Source organism: Oncorhynchus clarkii, chromosome 1, assembly GCF_045791955.1.
Source record: "Oncorhynchus clarkii lewisi isolate Uvic-CL-2024 chromosome 1, UVic_Ocla_1.0, whole genome shotgun sequence".
Taxonomy (NCBI): domain Eukaryota; kingdom Metazoa; phylum Chordata; class Actinopteri; order Salmoniformes; family Salmonidae; genus Oncorhynchus; species Oncorhynchus clarkii.
Genome location: NC_092147.1, coordinates 54,116,333 through 54,140,257, shown reverse-complemented (window position 1 = coordinate 54,140,257; position 23,925 = coordinate 54,116,333). Strand labels below are relative to the sequence as shown.

The 23,925-nt window shown below is 43.5% G+C and overlaps 1 protein-coding gene across 4 annotated transcripts in view; it reads right to left on the bottom strand.

Annotated features, from left to right (window-relative positions):
• Positions 1 to 23,925, bottom strand: part of LOC139409000 (zinc finger protein aebp2-like) — a 68,342-nt gene that overhangs the window by 23,811 nt on the left and 20,606 nt on the right. For 2 of the 4 annotated variants that reach the window (XM_071153612.1, XM_071153603.1), the window contains exon 5: positions 22,093 to 22,235. In XM_071153612.1, coding sequence (XP_071009713.1) covers positions 22,093 to 22,235 — 143 coding nt within the window. The remainder of the gene's footprint in view (positions 1 to 22,092; positions 22,236 to 23,925) is intronic. The other 2 variants (XM_071153629.1, XM_071153621.1) reach the window with 1 other exon arrangement.

Below are 23,925 nucleotides of genomic sequence, written 5' to 3'. Positions count from 1 at the left end.
ATCACAGAGACACACTGACTGGCACACAGACATTGTGGAGCCAAGAGATACACGCTTGACCTCTCCCCTCTCTCCGGGCCAAGCAACTTAGTCTTGACATAGAACAGATACTGCAACCCCGCCACAGTATTATACAAAAATAACATTCTGATGAGAAGTAACTTACAAACATATGATGAATATAAAACATCTTACCTATGTTACCAACCAATTCTGATTATTCCCCAACAGCTATCACAAAGCCCTGACCAAAATCCTATAGAACATTTGTGGGCAGAACTGAAAAAGCGTGTGGGAGCAAGGAGGTCTACAAACCTGACTCAGTTACACCAGCTGTCAGGAGGAATGGGATAAAATTCACCCAACTTATTGTGGGAAGGTTGTGGAAGGCTACCCAAAATGTTTGACCCAAGTTAAACAATGTAAAGGCAATGCTACCAAATACTAATTGAGTGTATGTAAAGTTCTGACCCACTGGGAATGTAATGAAAGAAATAAAAGCTGAAATAAATAATTCTCTCTACAATTATTCTGACATTTCACATTCTTAAAATATAGTGGTGATCCTAACTGACCTAAGACAGGGAATTTGAGTTTAAATGTATTTGGCTCAGGTGTATGTAAACTTCTGACTTCAACTGTATATGATACTCCCTGTACCCATCATGAGGTTGCTACAACCTAGCCTATGAATGAAAGTTTAGAACGTAGCACGTGCACAGGTCAAAATAATTTTGAGTAATCAAGTTGACAGACAGTGACACATTCAATACTGCTCTGCACACTCTTGCCTGCATCTAGCTAATCATTAGTCCAAAAGTTACAAATGAGAGTTTCTATTAGACAAATTCAGGAATGTTTATCCAAGTTTCATTCCGTTTGCTTCAGTTTAAGAAACAGAATCGGCGCAATGAATACACCCGATCACACACAAACACAGTTCACTTTCATACCAGACACATACTAAAAGTTTATTGTATATATGCTGCGTTCAAACAACTGGGAACTCTGAAAAATGTGAGGTCAAATCATGACGTCAGTGATCTTCAGGTCGAAAAGTCAGAGCTCTAGAAACAAGCCCATGTTCACGAGTAGCAATTCTGAGTTGGATGACCATTCCAATCGATTTTCCCAAGTCGGAGATAGTTTTCTTTCTGAGTTGTTTTGAACGCACTGTAGCTGGAAGTCCGAGATTTTCAAGTTCCGAGTTGTTTTGAACACGACAAGATAATATCGTCTCACGTCTATCTATGCTCTCTCTTCCTCTCACCTTTTCCATTTGTTTGTGGACTTCAGTGCACAACACATCAGCTATCTGTGACCAGGCATAAAACACTTTCCAAGCTAAACCTTCATATCATGGTCGCTAACCGCTGCACAAATCAAATCGCATTTGTTGCATGCGCCAAATACAACAGGTAGACCTTACAGTGAAATGCTTACTTACAAGCCCTTAACCAACAATGCAGTTAAGAAAATAAGAGATAAGAATAACAAATAGAGAGCAGCAGTAAATAACAATAGCGGGGCTATATACAGGGGGTACTGGTACAGAGTCAATGTGTCAATGTGTGCCGAGGTAATTGAGGTAATATGCACATGTAGGTAGAGTTATTACAGTGGATATGCATAAATAATAACAGAGAGTAGTAGCAGCATGGGGGGGGCGGGGGCAATGCAAATAGTCTGGGTAGCCAATTGATTAGCTGTTCAGGAGTCTAATGGCTTGGGGGTAGAAGCTGTTTAGAAGCCTCTTGGACCTAGACTTGGTGCTCCGGTACCGCTTGCCGTGCGGTAGCAGAAAGAACAGTGACTAGGGTGGCTGGAGTCTGACAATTTTTAGAGCCTTCCTCTGACACCGCCTGGTATAGAAGTCCTGGATGGCAGAAAGCTTGGAACCAGTGATGTACTGGGCCGTACGCACTACCCCCTGTACTGACTTGCGGCCAGAGGCCGAGCAGTTGCCATACCAGGCAGTGATGCAGCCCATCATGATGCTCTCTATGGTGCAGCAGTAAAACCTTTTGAGGATCTGAGGACCCATGCCAAATCTTTTTAGTTTTAGTTTTGTCGTGCCCACCTCATGACTGTCTTGGTGTGTTTGGACCATGTTAGTTTGTTAATGATGTGGACGCCAAGGAACTTGAAGCTCTCAAGTTCCTTGGCGATGACAACAGCCTACATCATTCTCACGTCATCATCAACATAGCTACTACCTACAACTAACGTATTAGTAAACTAACTACAATCATGCAGTACAATGTAGTCAGCAGCAATCAGTTTAGCGGTTAAACCACGAGCCCCGGGGTCAATAAATTAATAACATCAAAAGCTTACCTTGACATCGAAGAGTTCCAGTATTGGCTAGCAATAGCTAGCAAGCTAACATCCCTCTGTTTGAGTAGGCTGAACTAACTGGCTGCATTTGACTAGTTAAGTAGGTGAAAGTGAAAAAAATACACTATGAAATGTAGCTCTCTCTTCCTTAATTTTGGAAGATATTAATTTATTCAAAACTGTCTATCTCTGAGTCAACTACTCAACGCATTTTATGCACTGCAGTGCTAGCCAGCTTATACTTTCAGTATTACACTGCTCAAAAAAATAAAGGGAACACTAAAATAACACATCCTAGATCTGAATGAATGAAATATTCTTATTAAATTTTTTCTTTCTATAGTTGAATGTGCTGACAACAAAATCACACAAAAATTATCAATGGAAATCAAATTGATCAACCCATGCAGGTCTGGATTTGGAGTCACACACAAAATTAAAGTGGAAAACCACACTACAGGCTGTTCCAACGTTGATGTAATGTCCTTAAAACAAGTCAAAATGAGGCTCAGTAGTGTGTGTGGCCTCCACGTGCCTGTATGACCTCCCTACAACGCCTGGGCATGCTCCTGATGAGGTGGCGGATGGTCTCCTGAGGGAACTCCTCCCAGACCTGGACTAAAGCATCCGCCAACTCCTGGACAGTCTGTGGTGCAACGTGGCGTTGGTGGATGGAGCGAGACATGATGCCCCAGATGTGCTCAATTTGATTCAGGTCTGGGGAACGGGCGGGGCAGTCCATAGTATCAATGCCTTCCTCTTGCAGGAACTGCTAACACACTCCAGCCACATGAGGTCTAGCATTGTCTTGCATTAGGAGGAACCCAGGGCCAACTGCACCAGCATATGGTCTCACAAGGGGTCTGAGGATCTCATCTCGGTACCTAATGGCAGTCAGGCTACCTCTGGGGAGCACATGGAGGGCTGCGCACAGGGCTGTGGTTTCTGCCCACCAAAGAAATGCCACCCCACACCATGACTGACCCACCGTCAAACCGGTCATGCTGGAGGATGTTGCAGGCAGCAGAACGTTCTCCACGGCGTCTCCAGACTCTGTCACGTCTGTCACATGCTCAGTGTGAACCGGCTTTCATCTGTGAAGAGCACAGGGCACCAGTGGCGAATTTGCCAATCTTGGTGTTCTCTGGCAAATGCCAAACGTCCTGCACGGTGTTGGGCTGTAAGCACAACCCCCACCTGTGGATGTCGGGCTCTCATACCACCCTCATGGAGTCTGTTTCTGACCGTTTGAGCAGACACATGCACATTTGTGGCCTGCTGGAGGTCATTTTGCAGGGCTCGGGCAGTGCTCCTCCTGTTCCTCCTTGCACAAAGGCGGAGGTAGCGGTCCTGCTGCTGGGTTGTTGTCCTCCTACGGCCTCCTCCACGTCTCCTGATGTACTGGCCTGTCTCCTGGTAGCGCCTCCATGCTCTGGACACTACGCTTACAGACACATCGCATTGATGTGCCATCCTGGATGAGCTGCACTACCTGAGCCACTTGTGTGTGTTGTAGACTCTGTTTCATGCTACCACTAGAGTGAAAACACCGCCAGCATTCAAAAGTCACCAAAACATCAGCCAAGAAGCATAGGAACTGAGAAGTGGTCTGTGGTCACTCCCTGCAGAACCACTCCTTTATTGGGTGGTGTCTTGCTAATTGCCTATAAGTTCCACCTGTTGTCTATTCCATTTGCACAACAGCATGTTACATTTATTGTCAATCAGTGTTGCTTCCTAAGTGGACAGTTTGATTTCACAGAAGTGTGATTGACTTGGAGTTTCCTTGTGTTGATAAAGTGTTCCCTTTATTTTTTTGAGCAGTGCATATTAATTATCTGATCCTTTGCTTGGGTGGACAACATGTCAGTTCATGCTGCAAGAGCTCTGACAGGTAGCAGGACGCCCTCCGGAAGTTGTCATTATTACTGTGTAAGTCTATGGAAGGGGGTGAGAACCTTGAGCCTCCAAGGTTTTGTATGAAGTCAATGTACCCAGAGGCAGACAGATGCTAGCTGTCCTCCACCTACACCATGATGCTACCCTACAGAGTGCTGTTGAAGCTACTGTAGACCTTCATTGCAAAACAGTGTGTTATAATCAATTATTTGATGACGTGAATATACAGTAGTTCCTCCTTTAAAAGTTGTGAGCTTACACCGCGGACTTAGAGGTACCCAGCGTCACAGCTTCATTGCTCCAGACCACCACAAGGGGGAGTTATAGCAGTCATTATGCAATTGGATCACAAGGTTTTTATATGACCAATCAGATCGAGTGGTTCCAATGACTAATTTAACGCGGGCTACCCGTCCTTCAGCAAAGATGGCTGACAAAACATTACGGGGAAGCAAATGTATGTAGTTATAACGTCATAACGAGTCAAGCAAAACATTTACAATTGAGAGGAATATGTTAGTTAATGTAGAGACAAACGATTGTGCATATTTTCTTGTCATGAAGTTAATTTAAGAAAATATCTATTTAGCAAGTTTTTTTCAGCCATATTCAAAATCAAATCAAATGTATTTGTCACATACACATGGTTAGCAGATGTTGTTGTCCGGCACCGACTGAGATGGTTCGTGTTCTCAGGAAACTATGCAGTATTTTGTTTTTCTATGTATTATTTCTTACATTGTTACCGCAGGAAATCTTAAGTTTTATTACATACAGCCGGGAGGAACTATTGGATATATGAGCAACGTCAACTTCCCAACATTACGACACGGAATACGACTTTCCCGAAGCGGATCCTCAGTTTGGTCCACCACCCAGGACAATGGATCGGATCCCAGCTGGCGACCCAAAACAACGGTACCGCAGGAGGGGCAGAAGAAGCGGTCTTCTGGTCAGGCTCTGTAGAAGGGCACATCACGCAAAGCTCCTGAGTTTACTACTCGCCAACGTCCAGTCTCTTGAAAAGAAGGTAGACGAAATCCGAGCAAGGGTTGCCTTCCAGAGGGATAGAGATTGTAACGTTCTTTGTTTCACGGGAACGTGGCTCACTCGAGACACGCTATCGGAGTCGGTACAGCCACCTGGTTTCTTCACGCATCGCGCCGACAGAAACAAACATCTCTCTGGTAAGAAGGAGGGCGGGGGGGTATGCCTTATGATTAACGAGACATGGTGTAATCATAACAACATACAGGAACTCAAGTCCTTTTGTTCACCTGACCTAGAATTCCTTACAATCAAATGTCGACCGCATTATCTACCAAGAGAATTCTCTTCGATTATAATCACAGCCGTATATATCCCACCCAAGCAGACACATCGATGGCCCTGAATTAACTTCGTTGGACTCTATGTAAACTGGAAACCACATATTCTGAGGCAGCATTCATTGTAGCTGGGGATTTTAACAAGGCTAATCTGAAAACAAGACTCCCTAAATTTTATCAGCATATCGAATGTGCTCCCCGGGCGGAAAAAATCCTGGACCATTGTTACTCTAACTTCCACGACACATACAAAGTCCTGCCCCGCCCTCCTTTCGGAAAATCTGACCACGACTCCATTTTGTTGCTCCCAGCCTATAGACAGAAACTAATACAGGAAACGCCCGTGCACAGGTCTGTTCAATGCTGGTCCGACCAATCTGATTCCACGCTTCAAGATTGCTTCGATCACGTGGACTGGGATATGTTCCACATACGCTGATTCGGTGATCGAGTTTATTAGCAAGTGCATCGGCGATGTTGTACCCACAGCAACTATTAAAACCTTCTCCAACCAGAAACCGTGGATTGATGGCCGTATTCGTGCAAAGCTGAAAGCACAAACCACTGCTTTTAAATCAGGGCAAGGTGACCGGAAACATGACCGAATACAAACAATGTAGCTATTCCCTCTGAAAGGCAATCAAACAAGCTATGCGTCAGTATAGAGACAAAGTCGAGTCACAATTCAACGGCTCAGACACGAGAGGTATGTGGCAGGGTCTACAGTCAATCATGGACTACAAAAAAAAAAATAATGGACTCGCTTTCAGGACAATATACAGTGCCAACGACACGGTCCGCTAACAAAACCTGCAGACTCTTCTTCACTGCAGCCAACGTGAGTAAAGCATTTAAATGTGTTAACCCTCGCAAGGCTGCCAGCCCAGACGGCATCCCTAGCCGCGTCCTCCGAGTACGCGCAGACCAGCTGGCTGGTGTGTTTACGTACATATTCAATCAATCCTTATCCCCGTCTGCTGTTCCCACATGCTTCAAGAGGGACACCATTGTTCCAGTTCCCAAGAAAGCTAAGGTAACTGAGCTAAATGACTATCGCCTCATAGCACTCAGACTGTTAAACAGCCTTCACTAACATTGAGTGGCTGCTGCCAACATACTGACTTAATCTCTAGCCACTTTAATAATTCAACATTTATGTAATAAATGTATCACTAGTCACTTTAAACTATGTCACTTTATATAATGCCCCAGGTGACTGAGCCCCAGCCGAGGGAAGAAGTGCAACTGCCAACACCAGAGTCTGAAGGGATACATTCTAATAACAAGTATATCACATAAGCATATTATGCAGATAAGACATCTTAATTATCTATGTTACACAACTAATTCTGATTCTTCAGCCACAGGAGTAAGGACAGTGGATTTACCATTATGTTTGGTTTGTAAATAATACTTTGGGATTGCTGATTAAGATGTAGCATAGTGAATGCTAACGAAATGTACACTTTCTTTTCCAGTAGAGGAGGGGGTTTCATTCTCTCTCTTTGAAATGTTTCCTGAGGCTATGGTCTTGGAAGAGGGGTTAGTCAAACAAATGTTAGGCATGAAAGTATCCGGGTTCAGTGGTAAAAAGGAGTTGCCAAATTAAATAAGGCCTGACCATTTTTGTTTGTTTTTGTTATATGGTTTACACACACACACACACACACACACACATACCAGTTATGAATAGAGACTGGTGTTACTCATTAACTGGTGTTAATACTGTGGGATTTATTTCAGATGGGGTCTTTTCAATTGAGTTTTAAATTTGGTATGCAGAAGGATGGAAATGTTTTGAAAGGTATTTAAATGTTTTCAGAAGGTCAGGGAAAGAAAAGGGAGAGGAAATATTTTAATAGGTGTCGAATGCCCTCTATCCTGACTTTCTGAGGCCTGATCATTCTCACTAGAAATTATCAAATACAGGTGGAATTTAATTATTAAATGAATGAGTAACACCAGTCTCTATTCAAAATTGTACCATTAATTTATTTGACCTAGGGAGGCTCCAGAAACCTTATTTCTAAGTGTCCTCCGACAGGGAGGTTGTTTGTTAGAGAACTGGATGACAGCTTGGGTCAACCATGAAGTTTTTAGTTTTCTTTGGTTTTACGATGCCATCAGCATTTTAATGTTAAATTGCATCGATACATAGACATGGCTGGTTGATACTGTACAATTAATTGCATACAAGGCTCAAAGTCTTTGTTTTGCGATAACACCCAAGGATGAAGACGAAGGAGAAGGCATAGAACATATCCTTGGGTGTTATCGCAAAACACAGACTTTGAGCCTTGTATGCAATTAATTGTACAGTATCAACCAGCCATGTCTATGTATCGATGCGATTTAACATTAAAATGCTGATGGCCATTTTTCCCCCCTAGTTTTAGTCGCATCACTAAGTGGTGTGAAGTTATTAAACATTTGTTTATTCAAAAAAAAAAATCTCTTTCCTTTTCAAGTCAATATGTTTTTAGGTTTCGTGGAACATAAGAGTGATTATTGTTCCAGAGGAGGGACTGATGTATATTGACTAATTGACTTGAGAATGTTTTAGTATGTTTGGAACTGAAGAAGTGCATTAGGAGTAGTGACTAGTGTGTTATGGGTTTGATATATGTGCAAATGTATCTGTAGCAGGAGGTGTTTGAGACAGAATGTTTACATAGGGCTGTTAAGTGGGATTGAACGTGACTGCAGTAAAGACCTGTGGGGGCTCATAAATTAAGGTTGTGGTGATATAGAAGTGTCATTCCCAGAGACTGTATATTGTTACAGGAGATAGCTCATAAGAGAGGGAGGACAGCCAACTGTGCACAATATAGGGAGTTAATGAAGTTAAATTGAAAATTACACATACCCAGAGCATGGTGAGAGTAAAAGAGATAGTGGTGGCATTTCAGACATTATGGTAAACTTTCAAGAAACCTGTGGCTCACACTTTTGTTAAGTTGGATATTCTTGACACACTTGACAGATTACATGCAGGAGTTATTCTTACGGCAGCTGCTGTAGGGGCCGTAATTGAGGCATAGGCATGGGCCATGTTAGTAGTAGCAGGGGTTATTTTAATAGCATTGTTGGGATATCAGTTTATGAAGACCTCTGCCACATGGCTTGGTAACTGGGACACCGATGGGAGTACAGGGGGGGCTGTTATTTAAATATCACAAATTAGTGATCTTGCCATTGGAGGAGAGTCTATGTTGTCAGGAAATGACCCATGTGTTGCAGTGTGTATGTCCTCAGGTGAAAGCAGCACATAAGGAGCCAGAGATAACCAAGGGCATGGGCTTGAGTGTACATCAAGATACACCAGGCGTGGGGTGTTGGGACATCGTTGTTCTGGTCCACACACAGTACTCCTTACAGCACCTGCAGCGGTGAAGATCGTCATGTCTTTCCTCGGTGGATGCATAGTTCTTACGAGAAGAAAGGTCCAGCTGCATAATGGGTGATCTTGAAGACATGACAGAGGAAGCGGAGCCAAAGAGAGAGACTAGATTCCACTGTAGACATGCAGATGGGTTGGGTCTAGGAGCTATTTTAACATCATAGTTGGGTTAGCTGCTTTATTGGTTAATGCATCATATGAAAGAGGATAGATGTAGAGGTAATTGCATTCTAAATAATATTTTGAAGGAATTTATGTGAAAGCATATGCAGTGCTGAGTTACCTCAAGAGAATGTAGCGTTGATTAGGGATACACACTTTCCTATCAGGTGACAATGAAGGAGATGGGGAACAAAGTGAAATGACATAGCTTGGGTACAACTCTCGGAACCTGAGGCCGGAAAGGGGAAGACTGGTCGAAAGCATGAGGAGGCTTTTTAGGGCCTTCATTTTTGTGGTGTCCAGCAGAAAAGTATCCTGGCGGTATAGAGTCCGGTGAAGATAGAGTGGGAATTGTCATGGTCTCAGTCTTTGGTCATTATGCATAACTTACATTGCTAATACTGTTATGTTTTGTGTTTTTCGTTGCTTTCCAATACTTATTATTATGCTACCAATCTCTTAGGAACCAGAAGGGGAAAGTGGAGAGACTAAAAGCAGCTCAGCTGAAGTGAAGGAATCCACCAGCTTCAGCTGGAATGTCATTTTGTTGTGTGATGAGAGATGGAAATAAGATTATGTATGGTGTAACCATAGAACAGAGGCCATAAGTCTCTGAGTTTGAAAACCTCACAGAAAAAAGGTGAAAATCTGAACCAGGACCAGAGGTTCCCTGTCCGGTGATCCCAGGGGACCAGGTCTACATCAGAGTGTTCCGGAGGAAGTGGAACAAGCCAAGGTGAGAGGGTCCCTACGAAGTGGTCCTAGCAACACCAACAGCCATCCAGGTGACAGGAAGCACTACATGGTACCATTTAAACCACTGTACCAGAGATCCGGAAGGGATCGGCGAGCGACCATCGAGCCATGAGGAAGAAGAGGATGCTGATACACCAGGCAGGAGCCTGGAGGAAACAGAAGGAGAAGAGGACCAAGGTGCATCTCCCAATAGCCAACAGACACTCTCTCCTGAATATCCAGAGTCCAGGGATAAAGAGGAGTGACATGCCTGTTACTCCTGATGACATACCTACTCTGGCAGATATCCCTGACGGAGGCACTGTCCAAGGGGACGGAGAAATAACGTCAGGAGAATGGGAAGGAGACTCCCTACCATCGACTTCTCTGCCCTCACATGGTCCTCCTAACAGACAGTGGAAACCAGGACAGATGAAGAACGGTAGAATGGCCTTGACAGCAAAAGCGGCAAAGCTAGAAGAAATGGTAAAAACAACTCCCACTAGCACTAGTACACCAACTAAGACAATGGCAAAACCACAAGCAAGTGGGTTGCTACAGAAAATCTGGACATCTGTTACAAACTGGGGTAGCCACAATGAAGAAAATACCCCAGAATCAAACATTGACCCAAAATTGAGAAAAGCAACAAAAAATGGCTGGTATAAGTGGGCCAGCCCAAAAACATAGAATGGACAATTGTATACTGTGTAGCAAATCCCCCGTGACAGGTATATTAACAGTACCTGAACCTGCAATGTCTGAGGTTTGTGAAAATGGTGCAAACTAGATGATGTGAAACTTGGACATTTTCATCATGCTGACCCAATTTTCTGTGTCATGTGCCAAAAGGGGGACTGCCCCTTATGTTGGGATAAGGAATGTGTTTAAAGTGTGCACATAGTACAACAGAATATAACCATGTACTCAATGTAAAAGTTGCTGAATGATAAATGATGTTAGACCTTCTGAATATCTGTTCGCCTAGACATGCATGTGACATAGGGTTTTCCAGTTTCAAGAGTCCATGGACCATGCCCTTAATTCTTTAACAGGTTTTTTCACTTATGACCAAATAGTTGTTAGAGAGGTGTCTGTGAGGGAGGGCCATATGTTGTGTCATATTGAGAACGTTAAAGGTTTATGAGGTTTAGTTTATTATTTTTTATGTTTTTGTTATTCTTATATTTTACATAACCGAGAACCTCGGGCAGTGCTAAAAAAATGCATACACTGTATGTTAAAGAACACTTGGCTTGAGGAGGGATCTTTTACTTCCTTCTAGCTATATGTGAAAGGAGATGTTTGGTCCCGACTCCCCAGTATGAATGAGAAAGTGAAGCAAAGGTTGATAAGGTGAAAGGGAGGCAGATTGTCTCCTTAGCAACATAGAAGGTGCTTTCCTTCTCACTTGTACTGGAACAAACTTTAAGGTTTGGGACTTAGTAAGCCCCAGAGGAGGAATATATTGGGAATTTTCCAGTACATGCTTGCACATTATACAGCTTAGACATGCACACAATAAGTGCACTCTCTGTGTGTGTCTAGGTCATTAGGCACCATTAGAAATGCACCTGTCTTAGGAGTGGGCAAGTCTGTTTATTTTTTAACCATTGCTATGGCCTAATGTTGACTGTTGCTATGGTAACACCACCAATATAATTTATGCTCTAATGTGAAACCAAGGTAAAATTAGTGCAAGGCAAAAAGATAATGGCGGCTAAATGCCAGAGGGGATTAATCATTAACATAAAGAGGACATACTGTGTGTGTGACTTAAGGATGAAACCTGTATAAAAAGTGTGTGCCAAGACTGGAAAGTCAGTTGCTTCATGAACCAGCTCAGCTTATATTACTTTGTAATAAAGTCGATTTGAACTCACCGGCTCCAGTATTTGAGAAATATTATTGACTGAACATTTCCATGACAGTAGTGTAGCTAACTGACATGTAACGTTAGCTAATGTTTCATCCCCTCTCAACTGAAGTTTTGTCTGAAGTGAATGAACTAGCTAAAGTAGCTAGCTAGTAGCTACCACAGCCAGTTTTGCTCTAGGCTCTAACTATCTCAGTGTCTGTCAGGTAGCAGTATCTAATAGCTGTTGTGTGTATGGAAAGGTTTTGTAGTCTTTGTTTTGTTCCGTTTTAAAAGAAGTATATTAACTTGGCTAGTCTTCGCCAGTTGATGTACCTAGTTAGCTCAAACTTCAGCTGTTATTTTTGCATCAATCACACTAGACCTGAATCAAACAATGAAACTAGCAGCCAAACAATTGAAGACCGATATTATGAAGTTTTCCAACAGCACAATGTGAGTTTTTTATTAGAGGCAGTATAGCAATGTAACATTATTGAGCTGTCAGTCTCCCTAGCCAATTCCCTATGTTTCACACTGACACGGCATAAACAGCTCTACAAACTTCACTGTCATGGTGCACAGTCAGTACACACTACACAATACTATGCTCATCATGTCTTAGTAGGATCAGATGGTGACAGGTGTCCCTGCAGGGTCAGACAGCCAGGGAAAACCAGTCTACGGAGGTCAGGTGAATTTTGCAGTATATTATACCAACCAGTGAATGATAAAAGTTCCATTTTGAGTTGATGGGTAGGCCTACATGACATTAGTTTAAAGCTACAGTCTGGGATCTGGGAATAATGGTAATTTCAATTAATGAACCATTGACTTAATTTACCGGAAAATATAATGTATAAATGTACACCAATGTAATTCTTTGTCATGCATCATCTTAGCAGGATCAGATGGTGACAGGGGTCTCAGCAGGGTCAGGCAATCAGGGAAGACCAGTCTGTGGTGGCGCTAAGATGAACTTTTGCAGATGCAACACCTTATTCTCTCTGTGCAGCAAACACTGGACAAGCCAGAAGCTTTACAGATTAAAAATATTTTAAGGGAGTCTGACAAACCTCTAAAAGTTGATTTCCAAACTGTATCAGGGGTTGGAGTCTTTTCCCGATGACACAAAACATGTTAAACAAAAATGTGATGAAGACCAGGGAGACACTATTAATGATGATTAATAGATAAATAAATGTTTGAATGCCCAGTCATGTTCATATAATCTCAGAAATACATATTTGCCTTCGGAAAGTATTCAGATCCATTAACATTTTGTTACGTTACAGCCTCATTCTAAAACGGATTAAATAAAACAAGATCCTCAGCAATCTACACAAAATTCCCCATAATTACAAAGTGAAAACAGGTTTTAAGAAATACCTTATTTAATATTTCAGAACCTTTGCTATGAGACTCGAAATTGAGCTCAGGTGTATTCTGTTTCCATTGATCATGCTTGAGATGTTTCTGCAACTTGATTGGAGTCCACGTGATAAATTCAATTGATTGGACATGATTTGGAAAGGTCTATATAGGCCTGTCTATATAAGGTCCCACAGCTGACAGTGCATGTCAGAGTAAAAACCAAGCCAGTAGAGCTCCAAGACAGGATGATGTCAAGGTAAAGATCTGGGAAAGGGTACCGAAAATGTTCCTTAAAACAGTGGCCTCCATCATTCTTGAATGAAATAAGTTTGGAACCACCAATACTTTTCCTAGAGCTGGCCGCCTGGCCAAACTGAGCAATCAGGTCAGAAGTGCCTTGGTCAGGGAGCTGACCAAGAACCCAATGGTCACCCTGACAGAGCTCTAGAGTTCCTTTGTGGAGATGAGGGAACCTTCCAGAAGGACAACCATCTCTGCAGCACTCTACCAATCAGACCTAAATGGTAGACTGGCCAGACGGAAGCCACTCCTCTGTAAAAGGCACATGACAGTCCGCTTGAGTTTGCCAAAAGGCACCTAAAGACGTTCAGACCATGAGAAACAAGATTCTCCGGTCTGATGAAACCAAGATTGAACACTTTGGCCTGAATGCCAAACGACACAACTGGAGGAAACCTAGCACTATCCCTACAATGAAGCATTGTGGTGGTAGCATCATGCTGTGGGGATGTTTTTCAGAGGCAGTGACTGGGGTACTAGTCAGGATCAAGGGAAAGATGAATGGAGCAAAGTACAGATTCTTGAAAACCTGCGCCAGAGAGCTCAGGACCTCAGAATGGGGCGAAGGTTCACCTTCCAACAGGACAATGACCCTAAGCACACAGCCAAACCAACGCAGTGGCTTCAGGACAAGTCTCTGAATGTCCTTGAGTGACCCAGCCAGAACCCGGACATGAACGCTACCGAACATCAATGGAGAGACCTGAAAATAGCTGTGCAGCGATGCTCCCCATCCAACCTGACAGAGCTTGAGAGGATCTGCAGAGAAGAATATCAGATGCACTTGCTAATAAACTCGCTCACCGAGTCAGCGTATACATCAATGTTATTGTCTGAAGCTATCCGGAACATATCCCAGTCAACATGATCGAAGCAATCTTGGAGCGTGGAATCTGATTGGACAGACCAGTGTTGTATTGACCTGAACGCAGGCGTTTCCCATTTTAGATCATGTCTATAGGCTGGGAACAACAAAATGGAGTCATGGTCAGATTTGCTGAAGGCAGGGCGGGGGAGGGCTTTGTGTGAGTCGCAGAAGTTAGATTAGCAATGATCCAGAAAGCTACCAGCCCCTGTCACGCATTCGATATGCTGATAGAATTTAGGAAGTATCATTCTTAGGTTAGCTTTGTTAAAATCCCCAGCTACAATAAATGCAGCTTCAGCATTTATGGTTTCCAGTTTACATAGAGTCCAGTGAAGTTCTTTCAGGGCCGACAAGGGATCTGCTTGGGGGGTTATACACGGCTGTGACTATAATCGAAGAGAATTCTCTTGGAAGATAATGCGGTCGGCATTTGATTGTAAGGAATTCTAGGTTGGGTGAACAAAAGGACTTGAGTTCCAGTATGTTGTTATGATTATATCATGAGTCTTTATCGTCGTTTATCATAAGGCATACACGCCCGCCTTTCTTCTTACAAAATAGATGTTTGTTTCTGTTGGCGCGATGCGTGAAGAAACCGGGTGGCTGTACCGACTCTGACAACATATCCCGAGTGAGCCATGTTTCCATGAAACAGAGAACGTTACAATCTTTGATGTCCCTCTGGAAGGCAACTCGTGCCCTAATTTCGTCCACCTTGTTATCTAGAGATTGGACATTGGCGAGTAAAATACTCTGAAGTGGTGGATGGTGTGCTCGCCTTGAGTCTGACCAGTAGGCCGCTCTGTCTGCCTCTCCTGTGGTGACTGCGCTGTTTTGGGAAGGCCTCTGGGATAAGATTGCATGTCCAGGGTGGAGGTCTGCTTCGGGAAAGACGTATTCCTGGTCGTAAATTGACATCGCTTTTATTTTCCAATAGTTCTTCCCAGCTGTATGTAATAACACTGGAGATTTTCTGGGCTAACAATGTAAGAAATAATGTAAACAAGATGCTGTGTTTTATTTACAGTAGTGATGGACAGCTGGTGGGTTTTTAAAAACAGGTTTTCAAACACTTGTATCCCGATTAGCAGGACAATAGACTCTTTATGGCTACTGTAGGTGTGAACATCCCCCTACCGGCAATGAATGCTTAAGTACTCTGAAGTGTTACATTTCTAACTCAAAACAGCAGTACAGTATTTCTTCATCAACATCTTTATGCTTTTGTTAATAAAATAATGATAAAAATACTCTTTCAAAATGCTGATGTTTATTTAGCTATGGATTCATAATGAATCACTATGAGAATAAATATCACTGAATTACAGAAATATTGGAACAAAGTTTTTTTTCCTTTTTTTTCTTAGGGGTGGATCAGCTTCATATTGCGGAAAGAATGCTGCTTCCATCAATGTAATTGTCTGCATATAATATTGGAACAAAGTTGTCTAATGAAGATAAACTAATTGTTGCTTACTGGAAAATATTCTTTAAAACACAAGGTCACGTTGTATAGCGCCATTATGGCTATTAGCAGGGCTATATTTTGGGCACAATTGGCCCAGCGTTTCTCTCCCTCTAAAAATAGAAATAAATGTTTTGGCCTTTACACATTTTATTTGGGCCTTTATTCAGATTACAATCACTCTCTATTGTTTTTTTGAAAGCAAAATAATATATAACAATATTTTGGAGGTTATCAGGTTGATGACACAAAGCTAAGTGACTCACTCATTCATGGCTTTGGATCAAAATAAATAAGTACCAACAATCTTTCTGATAGTTTTAATAAAGAAATGTTTTGTTTACCCTGACCTGGACACCATGAACATTATTATAATAGCCATTTGAAGAATCCAAGATGGCGTAGCAGTCAGACGTCTTTGTCCTGTTGTGTCCCTTGTATATATCGTTTTACATCTTTTTTTAAAGTATTTTTTGTTGCTAAACCTCAACATCTAAATACTCCCCTGCAACCCGCCTCACCCAATGTAGCGTGGATCTTCTTTTTTTTCTAAAGTATTTATATTTACTTCGGATCTGGAATCCCTCAACTGAAGCTAGCCAGCTAACTACCAGCTATCAGTCAGCAAACCATTGCCAGTGGTCATCAGCTAACCTTCAGCTCGGAAAGCTCTCGCCAGTTCGAACAACGTGACTCTAACCAGAGCATAACGGACCTATTATTTTTATCCCCGGATTCCTACCGCAAACTGAACATTTTCATCTGGATCTTCACAACTATCTAACGGCAATCCCGGATGACTACTCCTGGCTAGCGTTTCCATCCCAGAGCAAGCACCAATTAGCTTGAAGCTAGCCCAGCCAGGGCTCCTGTGCTACCACCGAAGCATACTCCTGGGCTACAATATCCGAACCCCTTCTACAGCCGGTACGGGGCATGGAACCCCGCAGATCCCCTACCACTGGAATAGCGACATAATCTGCCCGAGGACTCCAACAGGCCCCTCAAGCGCGACGCCCACTGAAGGCCCATTATGCTAACCAGCTAGGCCTGCTAGCTACCTAGAGCTACTTGGAACCCTACTAATTCCACGACTGGTCTATCGACGTCACCGCACGAAGAGGCAAAAACATAACTACCCCCATCGCGACGTCCCCCAAAGGTTAACTTTCTAGTCCCTGCTATCTGCTTGCTTGCTAACCCGGGCTGCTAACTGCTAGCTTACCCCGGTCTACTAACTGCTGGCTTGCCGGCCCCGGCCTGCTAACTGCTAGCTTGCCTGCCCGGTCTGTAACTGCTAGCCCCTGCTAACTGCTTGCTTGCTAACCCGGCCTACTAACAGTTAGCTTGTTAGCATCGGCCTGCTAACAGTCTGAATCGCCGTGTCCCCAGCCAGCCCAACCACTCATATGTTCACTTGTTTACGCATGCCTCTCTCTAATATCAATATGCCTCATCCATTACTGTCCTGGTTAGTGATTACTGTCTTATTTCACTGTAGAGCCTCTTGCCCTGCTCAATATGCCTTAACCAACCATGTTGTTCCACCTCCAACATGTGCGATGACATCACCTGGTTTAAACGTCTCTAGAGACTATATCTCTCTCATCATTACTCAATGCCTAGGTTTACCTCCAATGTACTCACATCCTACCTTACCTTTGTCTGTACACTATGCCTTGAATCTATGCTATCGTGCCCAGAAACCTGCTCCTTTTACTCTCTGTTCCGAACGTGCTAGACGGCCAGTTTGTGTAGCCTTTAGCCGTACCCTTATCCTACTTCTCCTCTGTTCCTCTGGTGATGTGGAGGTTAATCCAGGTCCTGCAGTGCCTAGCTCCACTCCCACCCCCCAAGTGCTCTCATTTGTTGACTTCTGTAAACGTAAAAGCCTTGGTTTCATGCATGTTAACATTAGAAGCCTACTCCCTAAGTTTGTTTTACTCACTGCTTTAGCACACTCTGCCAACCCAGATGTCTTAGCCGTGTCTGAATCCTGGCTTAGGAAAACCACCAAAAACCCTGAAATCTCCATCGCTAACTAGAACTTTTTCCGCAAAGATAGAACTGTCAAAGGGGGTGGTGTTGCAATCTACTGCAAAGATAGATAGTAATACAGAACTCTGCAGGCTAAGTCTGTACCCAAACAATTTGAGCTTCTACTTCTAAAAATTCCCCTTTCCAGAAACAAGTCTCTCACTGTTGCCGCTTGCTATAGACCTCCCTCTGCCCCCAGCTGTGCCCTCGATACCATATGTGAATTGATTGCCCCCCATCTATCTTCTGAGTTCGTGCTACTAGGTGACCTAAACTGGGACATGCTTAACACCCCACCCATCCTACAATCTAAGCTTGATGCCCTCAATCTCACACAAATTATCAATGAACCTACCAGGTACAACCCCAAATCAGTAAACACGGGCACCCTCATAGATGTGATCCTAACTAACTCGCCCTCCAAATACACCTCTGCTGTTTTCAATCAAGATCTCAGCGATCACTGCCTCATTGCCTGCGACCAAACGACCACCCCTCATCACTGTCACACTCCCTGAAACACTTCTGGGAGCAGGCCTTTCTAATCGACCTGGCCGGGGTATCCTGGAATGACATTGACCTCATCCCGTCAGTAGATGATGCCTGGCTATTCTTTAAAAAGTGCCTTCCTCACCATCTTAAATAAGCATGCACCTCTCAAAAAATGTAGAACCAGGAATAGATATAGTCCTTGGTTCACTCCAGACCTGTCTGCCCTTGACCTGCATTAGCATCAAATAGCCCCCGTGATATGCAACTTTTCAGGCAATTATACACAGGCAGTTAGAAAAGCTAAGGCAAGCTTTTTCAAACAGAAATTTGCATCCTGTAGTACTAACTCAAAAAAGCTCTGGGACACTAAAGTCCATGGAGAATAAGAGCACCTCGTCCCAGCTGCCCACTGCTCCTGAGGCTAGGAAACACTGTCACCACCGATAAATCCACTATAATTGAGAATTTCAAAAAGCATTTTTCTACGGCTGGCCATGCTTTCCACATGGCTATGGCTACCCCTACCCGGGTCAACTGCCCGGCACCCTCCACAGCACCCCGCCAAAAGCCCCCACCATTTCTCCTACCCAAATCCAGATACTTGATGTTCTGAAAGAGCTGCAAAATCTGGACCCCTACAAATCAGCCGGGCTAGACAATCTGGACGCCCTCTTTCTAAAATTATCTGCCGAAATTGTTGCAACCCCTATTACTAGCCTGTTCAACCTCTCTTTCGTATCGTCTGAGATTCCCAAAGATTGGAAAGCTGCTGCGTTCATCCCCCTCTTCAAAGGGGGTGACACTCTAGACCCAAACTGCTACAGACCTATATCTATCCTGCCCTGCCTTTCTAAGGCATTTGAAAGCCAAGTTAACAAACAGATTACTGACCATTTCGAATCCCACCATACCTTCTCCGCTATGCAATCTGGTTTCAGAGCTGGTCATGGGTGCACCTCAGCCATGCTCAAGGTTCTAAACATCATAACCGCCATCAATAAGAGACATTACTGTGCAGCCGTATTCATCGACCTGGCCAAGGCTTTCGACTCTGTCAATCACAACATTCTTATTGGCAGACTCGACAGCCTTGGTTTCTCAAACAATTGCCTCGCCTGGTTTACCAACTACTTCTCTGAAAGAGTTCAGTGTGTCAAATCGGAGGGCCTGTTGTCCGGACCTCTGACAGTCTCTATGAACAGGGTTCAATTTTCGGGCCGACTCTCTTTTCAGTATACATCAATGATGTTGTTCTTGCTGCTGGTGATTCTCTGATCCACCTCTACGCAGACGACACCATTCTGTATACCTCTGGCCCCTCCTTGGACACTGTGTTAACCAACCTCCAGACGAGCTTCAATACCATTCAACTCTCCTTCCGTGGCCTTCAACTGCTCTTAAACACAAGTAAAACTAAATGCATGCTATTCAATCGATCACTGCCCGCACCTGCTCGCCCGTCCAGCATCACTACTCTGGACGGCTCTGAATACGTGGACAACTGCAAATACCTGGGTGTCTGGTTAGACTGTAAACTCTCCTTCCAGACTCACATTAAGCACCAAAATTAAATCTAGAATTGGCTTCCTATATCGCAACATACTTGTTCTCGCTTCATACTTGTCGCCAAACCCACTGGCTACAGGTTATCTACAAGTCTCTGCTAGGTAAAGCCCCGCCTTATCTCAGCTCACTGGTCACCATAGCAGCACCCACTCATAGCACGCGCTTCAGCAGGTATATCTCACTGGTCACCCCCAAAGCCAATTCTTCCTTTGGTCGTCTTTCCTTCCAGTTCTCTGCTGCCCATGACTGGAACGAATAGCAAAAATCTCTGAAGCTGGAGACTCATATCTCCCTCAGTAGCTTTAAGCACCAGCTGTCAGAGCAGCTTACAGATCACTGCACCTGTACATAGCCCACCTGTAAACAGCCCATCTATCTACCTACCTCATCCCCATACTGGTATTTATTTTTTTATTTTGCTCCTTTGCACCCCAGTAGCTCTACCTGCACATTCATCTTCTGCCGATCTACCATTCCAGTGTTTAATTGCTATATTGTAACTACTTTTCCACCATAGCCTATTTATTTCCTTAACTTACCTCATTTGCACTCACTGTATATAGACTTTTTCTTTTCTTTTCTTCTACTGTATTATTGACTGTATGTTTTGTTTATTTTTCCTGTGTAACTCTGTGTCGAATTGCTACGCTTTATCTTGGCCAGGTCGCAGTTGCAAATGAGAACTTGTTCTCAACTAGCCTACCTGGTTAAATAAAGGTGAAATAAAACAATTTAAATAAAATTTGCCTTCACAGAATATACATTAGTGCAACACATTCAGCAGAAAATAGCTTAATTTTTATCAGATGACAACAGAAGTGCTATGATATTTATTTTGAAAATGCAGAATTCTGCGTAAATGTGACCCCTGGGTACGAGTACTCCTACTATTTTCTATTTCTATTTGTAAAATGTCTTACTTTTTTAGTAAGCATTTCACAGTAAAGTCTACACCTGCACATTTGAGTACTGTAATGAGAGCATTACAAGAATTTCGCTACACCCGCAATAACATCTGCTAAACTTGTGTATGTGACAAATACAATTTGATTTGAGTGTGAGTGTGTGCAGCCAAACTCACTGATGCATGGGTGCCCTGTGATACTGCCCAGTGACAAGTGCCATTCCTCTGCAAACTAGGAATCAGTCAGCTACTGGTGAGCGATAAAATAGCACAGTTGATTGTGATACCCTTTTACTTTCCTCTGCTTTTAAGGAAGAGACCAACCAACCTACAACCATTTTAATGAAGGGGACAAACTGCCCTCTGGTGATGCTCTACGATATTACAGACTCAGTCCACCATTCATATTCACACTGACAATCACTATTCAATATGCATCTATTAATACATGGCTGAAAAGTCAACCAATCGCCACACAAGAGGAGAAAGCCTTAGTCAGCAAAACAGAAACAGCCTTATCTGGTAATTTAAAAAAATAAGGAAATCAAAGAAGTGCCTAGGTGAGGTCGGTCCACTCCTTAACTGCATCCCAAATGGCACCCTTTACCCTATATAGTACACTATTTTTAACACAGCCCTATGGGCCCTGGTCAAAAGTAGTGCACTATGTAGGGAATAGGGTGTCATTTGGAATGTAACCCTTGTCCCCCGGAGGCAGTAAAGTGCTAATGCAGTTATAACTCATTCATAATATATTACTTACCAACAAGCATCAAATAACAAAACAGACCCATTGTCTCTCTGTGTACCCAGCTAGGAATTCAAAAAGTATTGAATCAATCCTAGGGGCATTCACAAGATTCACTGCAAGTGCATTGAGAACATCTTCAGTGAGAACAGAGACAATTTTGTAAAATGTTGGTCTCTAGGGCTAAAGTGAAAAAGACTGATCCAAAAGCAGCAGACGGACTTAAGAACACTTTCAGGATGAGAGAATCTCTAACTCTGAATCCCAAATCAACCATTAAACCCTAACGCCCAGACACTTGTGTAGATTTCCGAGGATTGGATATGTCTAAGTAATATGGTGGTAGCTCCATCTTGCCCTTGATAGTGCACGTGGAATTGTTGCCAATTTACAGATTCCTATCCAATCCTCTCAGATCTACACCAGTGCCTAGGGGGTAAGGACTAGGAGGTTCATTTGGGGTTATGTACCATGCCTTGTGGCCAGGCCTTGTGCCTTGTGGCCAGGCCTGGTGTATCAGGATGCCAAGGGTTAATAGACTAAACGTGCTGTTGAAGACGACATTGTGTCCATTGCCGGTGTTCTCTGTGTGTGTGTGTCTGTATGCCCTTTACGGACTAACCGTGCTGTGGAACACCACACTGTGTCCATTGCCTGTGCTCTCCATGTGTGTGGCCAGGTTAAGGCAGATAGCCCGGTGTCTGATGGCGTCCATGGTTTGGGCATCGAAGAAGTCATGGGGCCTCGCTGGTGGGAGAGGAGACACTGGGATGAGAGCAGAGAGATTCTGGGATGAGAGGTGAGGAGACACCATGTAGACAAGTGAGACAGCAGTGAGACCAGGCCAGCACCAACACTACCGTCTCCTCACGAAGATGATTACTATGAAACAGTGTGAAATAGGACAACTTGCTGAATGGTTCCTTGCTGCTTTTTTACTGTATTACTACTATGAGCTGAACATATTATTCTAGAGAGCAGGGATATCGTTGAGAGAGAATGTGTTGGCTGACTGGCTGAAAATTAATCAAGGGCATTTTCATGTCAAAAGATATTTAGAAAAGTGTTGTCTGTCCTACTCTCACATGTCTCTCTCTCCTGACAAAGAGCCAGACACCATCCAAACTTCCTCCCAAGTGAGAAGTAATATTTTGAGCCATCTTGACTTTATACGGCCCTTTATCAATCTTTCTTAGAAGTCTAGACGAGCTCAAAAAGCCTGTTTGCCCGAGAATGGCCCATTCAAGCTGAAGGAGGTGCCTGAAGTAACAATCCATTCCAATGTCCGTCCGTCCGTCCGCCCGCCCGCCCGCCCGCCTTCTGTCTGGAAACCTGTCTGTCTGGAAACCTGTCTGTCTGGAAACCTGTCTGTCTGTCTGTCTGTACAGTGCCTTCAGAAAGTATTCATACCCCTTGACTTACTCCACATTTAATTTAGTTGTTTCAGCCTGAATTCAAAATGGATTCAAAATAATCTTCACCCATCTACATACAATACCCTATAATGACAACATGACAAATAATGTTTTTAGAAAGATTTGCAAATTTATACAGAAATATTTAATTTACATAATTATTCCCACCCCTGAATCAATATTTTTGTAGAAGCACCATTGGCGGCGATTACAGCTTTGAGTCGTCTTTGGTCTGTTTCAGATTTTCTTAAATTTTTCCTTGCAGATTTTCTCAAACTCTGATAAGTTTGATGGTGAGTGATGGAGAACAGCAATCTTCAAGTATTTCACAGATTCCCAACGGGACTTAAGTCTGGGCATTGGCTGGGCCACTCAAGGACTTTCAAATTATTTTTCTGAAGCCATTCCAGCATTGCTTTGGCTGTATGCTTGGGGTCATTGTCCTGTTGGAACGTAAATCTTCACCCCAGTCTAAGGTTGATTGCACTGTGAAGCAGGTTCCATCCAGGATTTACCTGTATTTGGCTCCATTCATTGTTCCCTCTATCCTTACCAGTCTCCCAGTCCCTGCCACTGAAAAGCATCTCCACAGCATGATGCTGCCACCCCCATGCTTCACGGTAGAGATGGTGTTAAACGGGTGATGAGCTGTGCCTGGTTCTCTCTAGACGTAGCGCATAGCACTCAGGTCAAATACTTACATTTTTGCCTCATCAGACCACAGAATATTTTGCCATTATGAGTCTTTCACGTGCCTATTGCAAACATGCATTTTTCTTAGGTGTGGCTTCTCTCTGGCCACACTCCCATAAAGCCCAGATTGGTGAAGTGCTGTTGAGACTGATTTCCTTCTGGCAGGTTCTGCCATCTTAGTCAAGGAACTCTGTAGTTCTGTCAGAGTGGTCATTGGGACATTGGGTTCTTGGTCACCTCCCTGACCAAGGTCCTTCTTGCCCGGTTGCTCAGTTCTGTCAGACGGCAACCTCTACACAGAGTCTGGGTAGTTTCATATTTGTTCCATTTCCCGATGGAGACCTCTG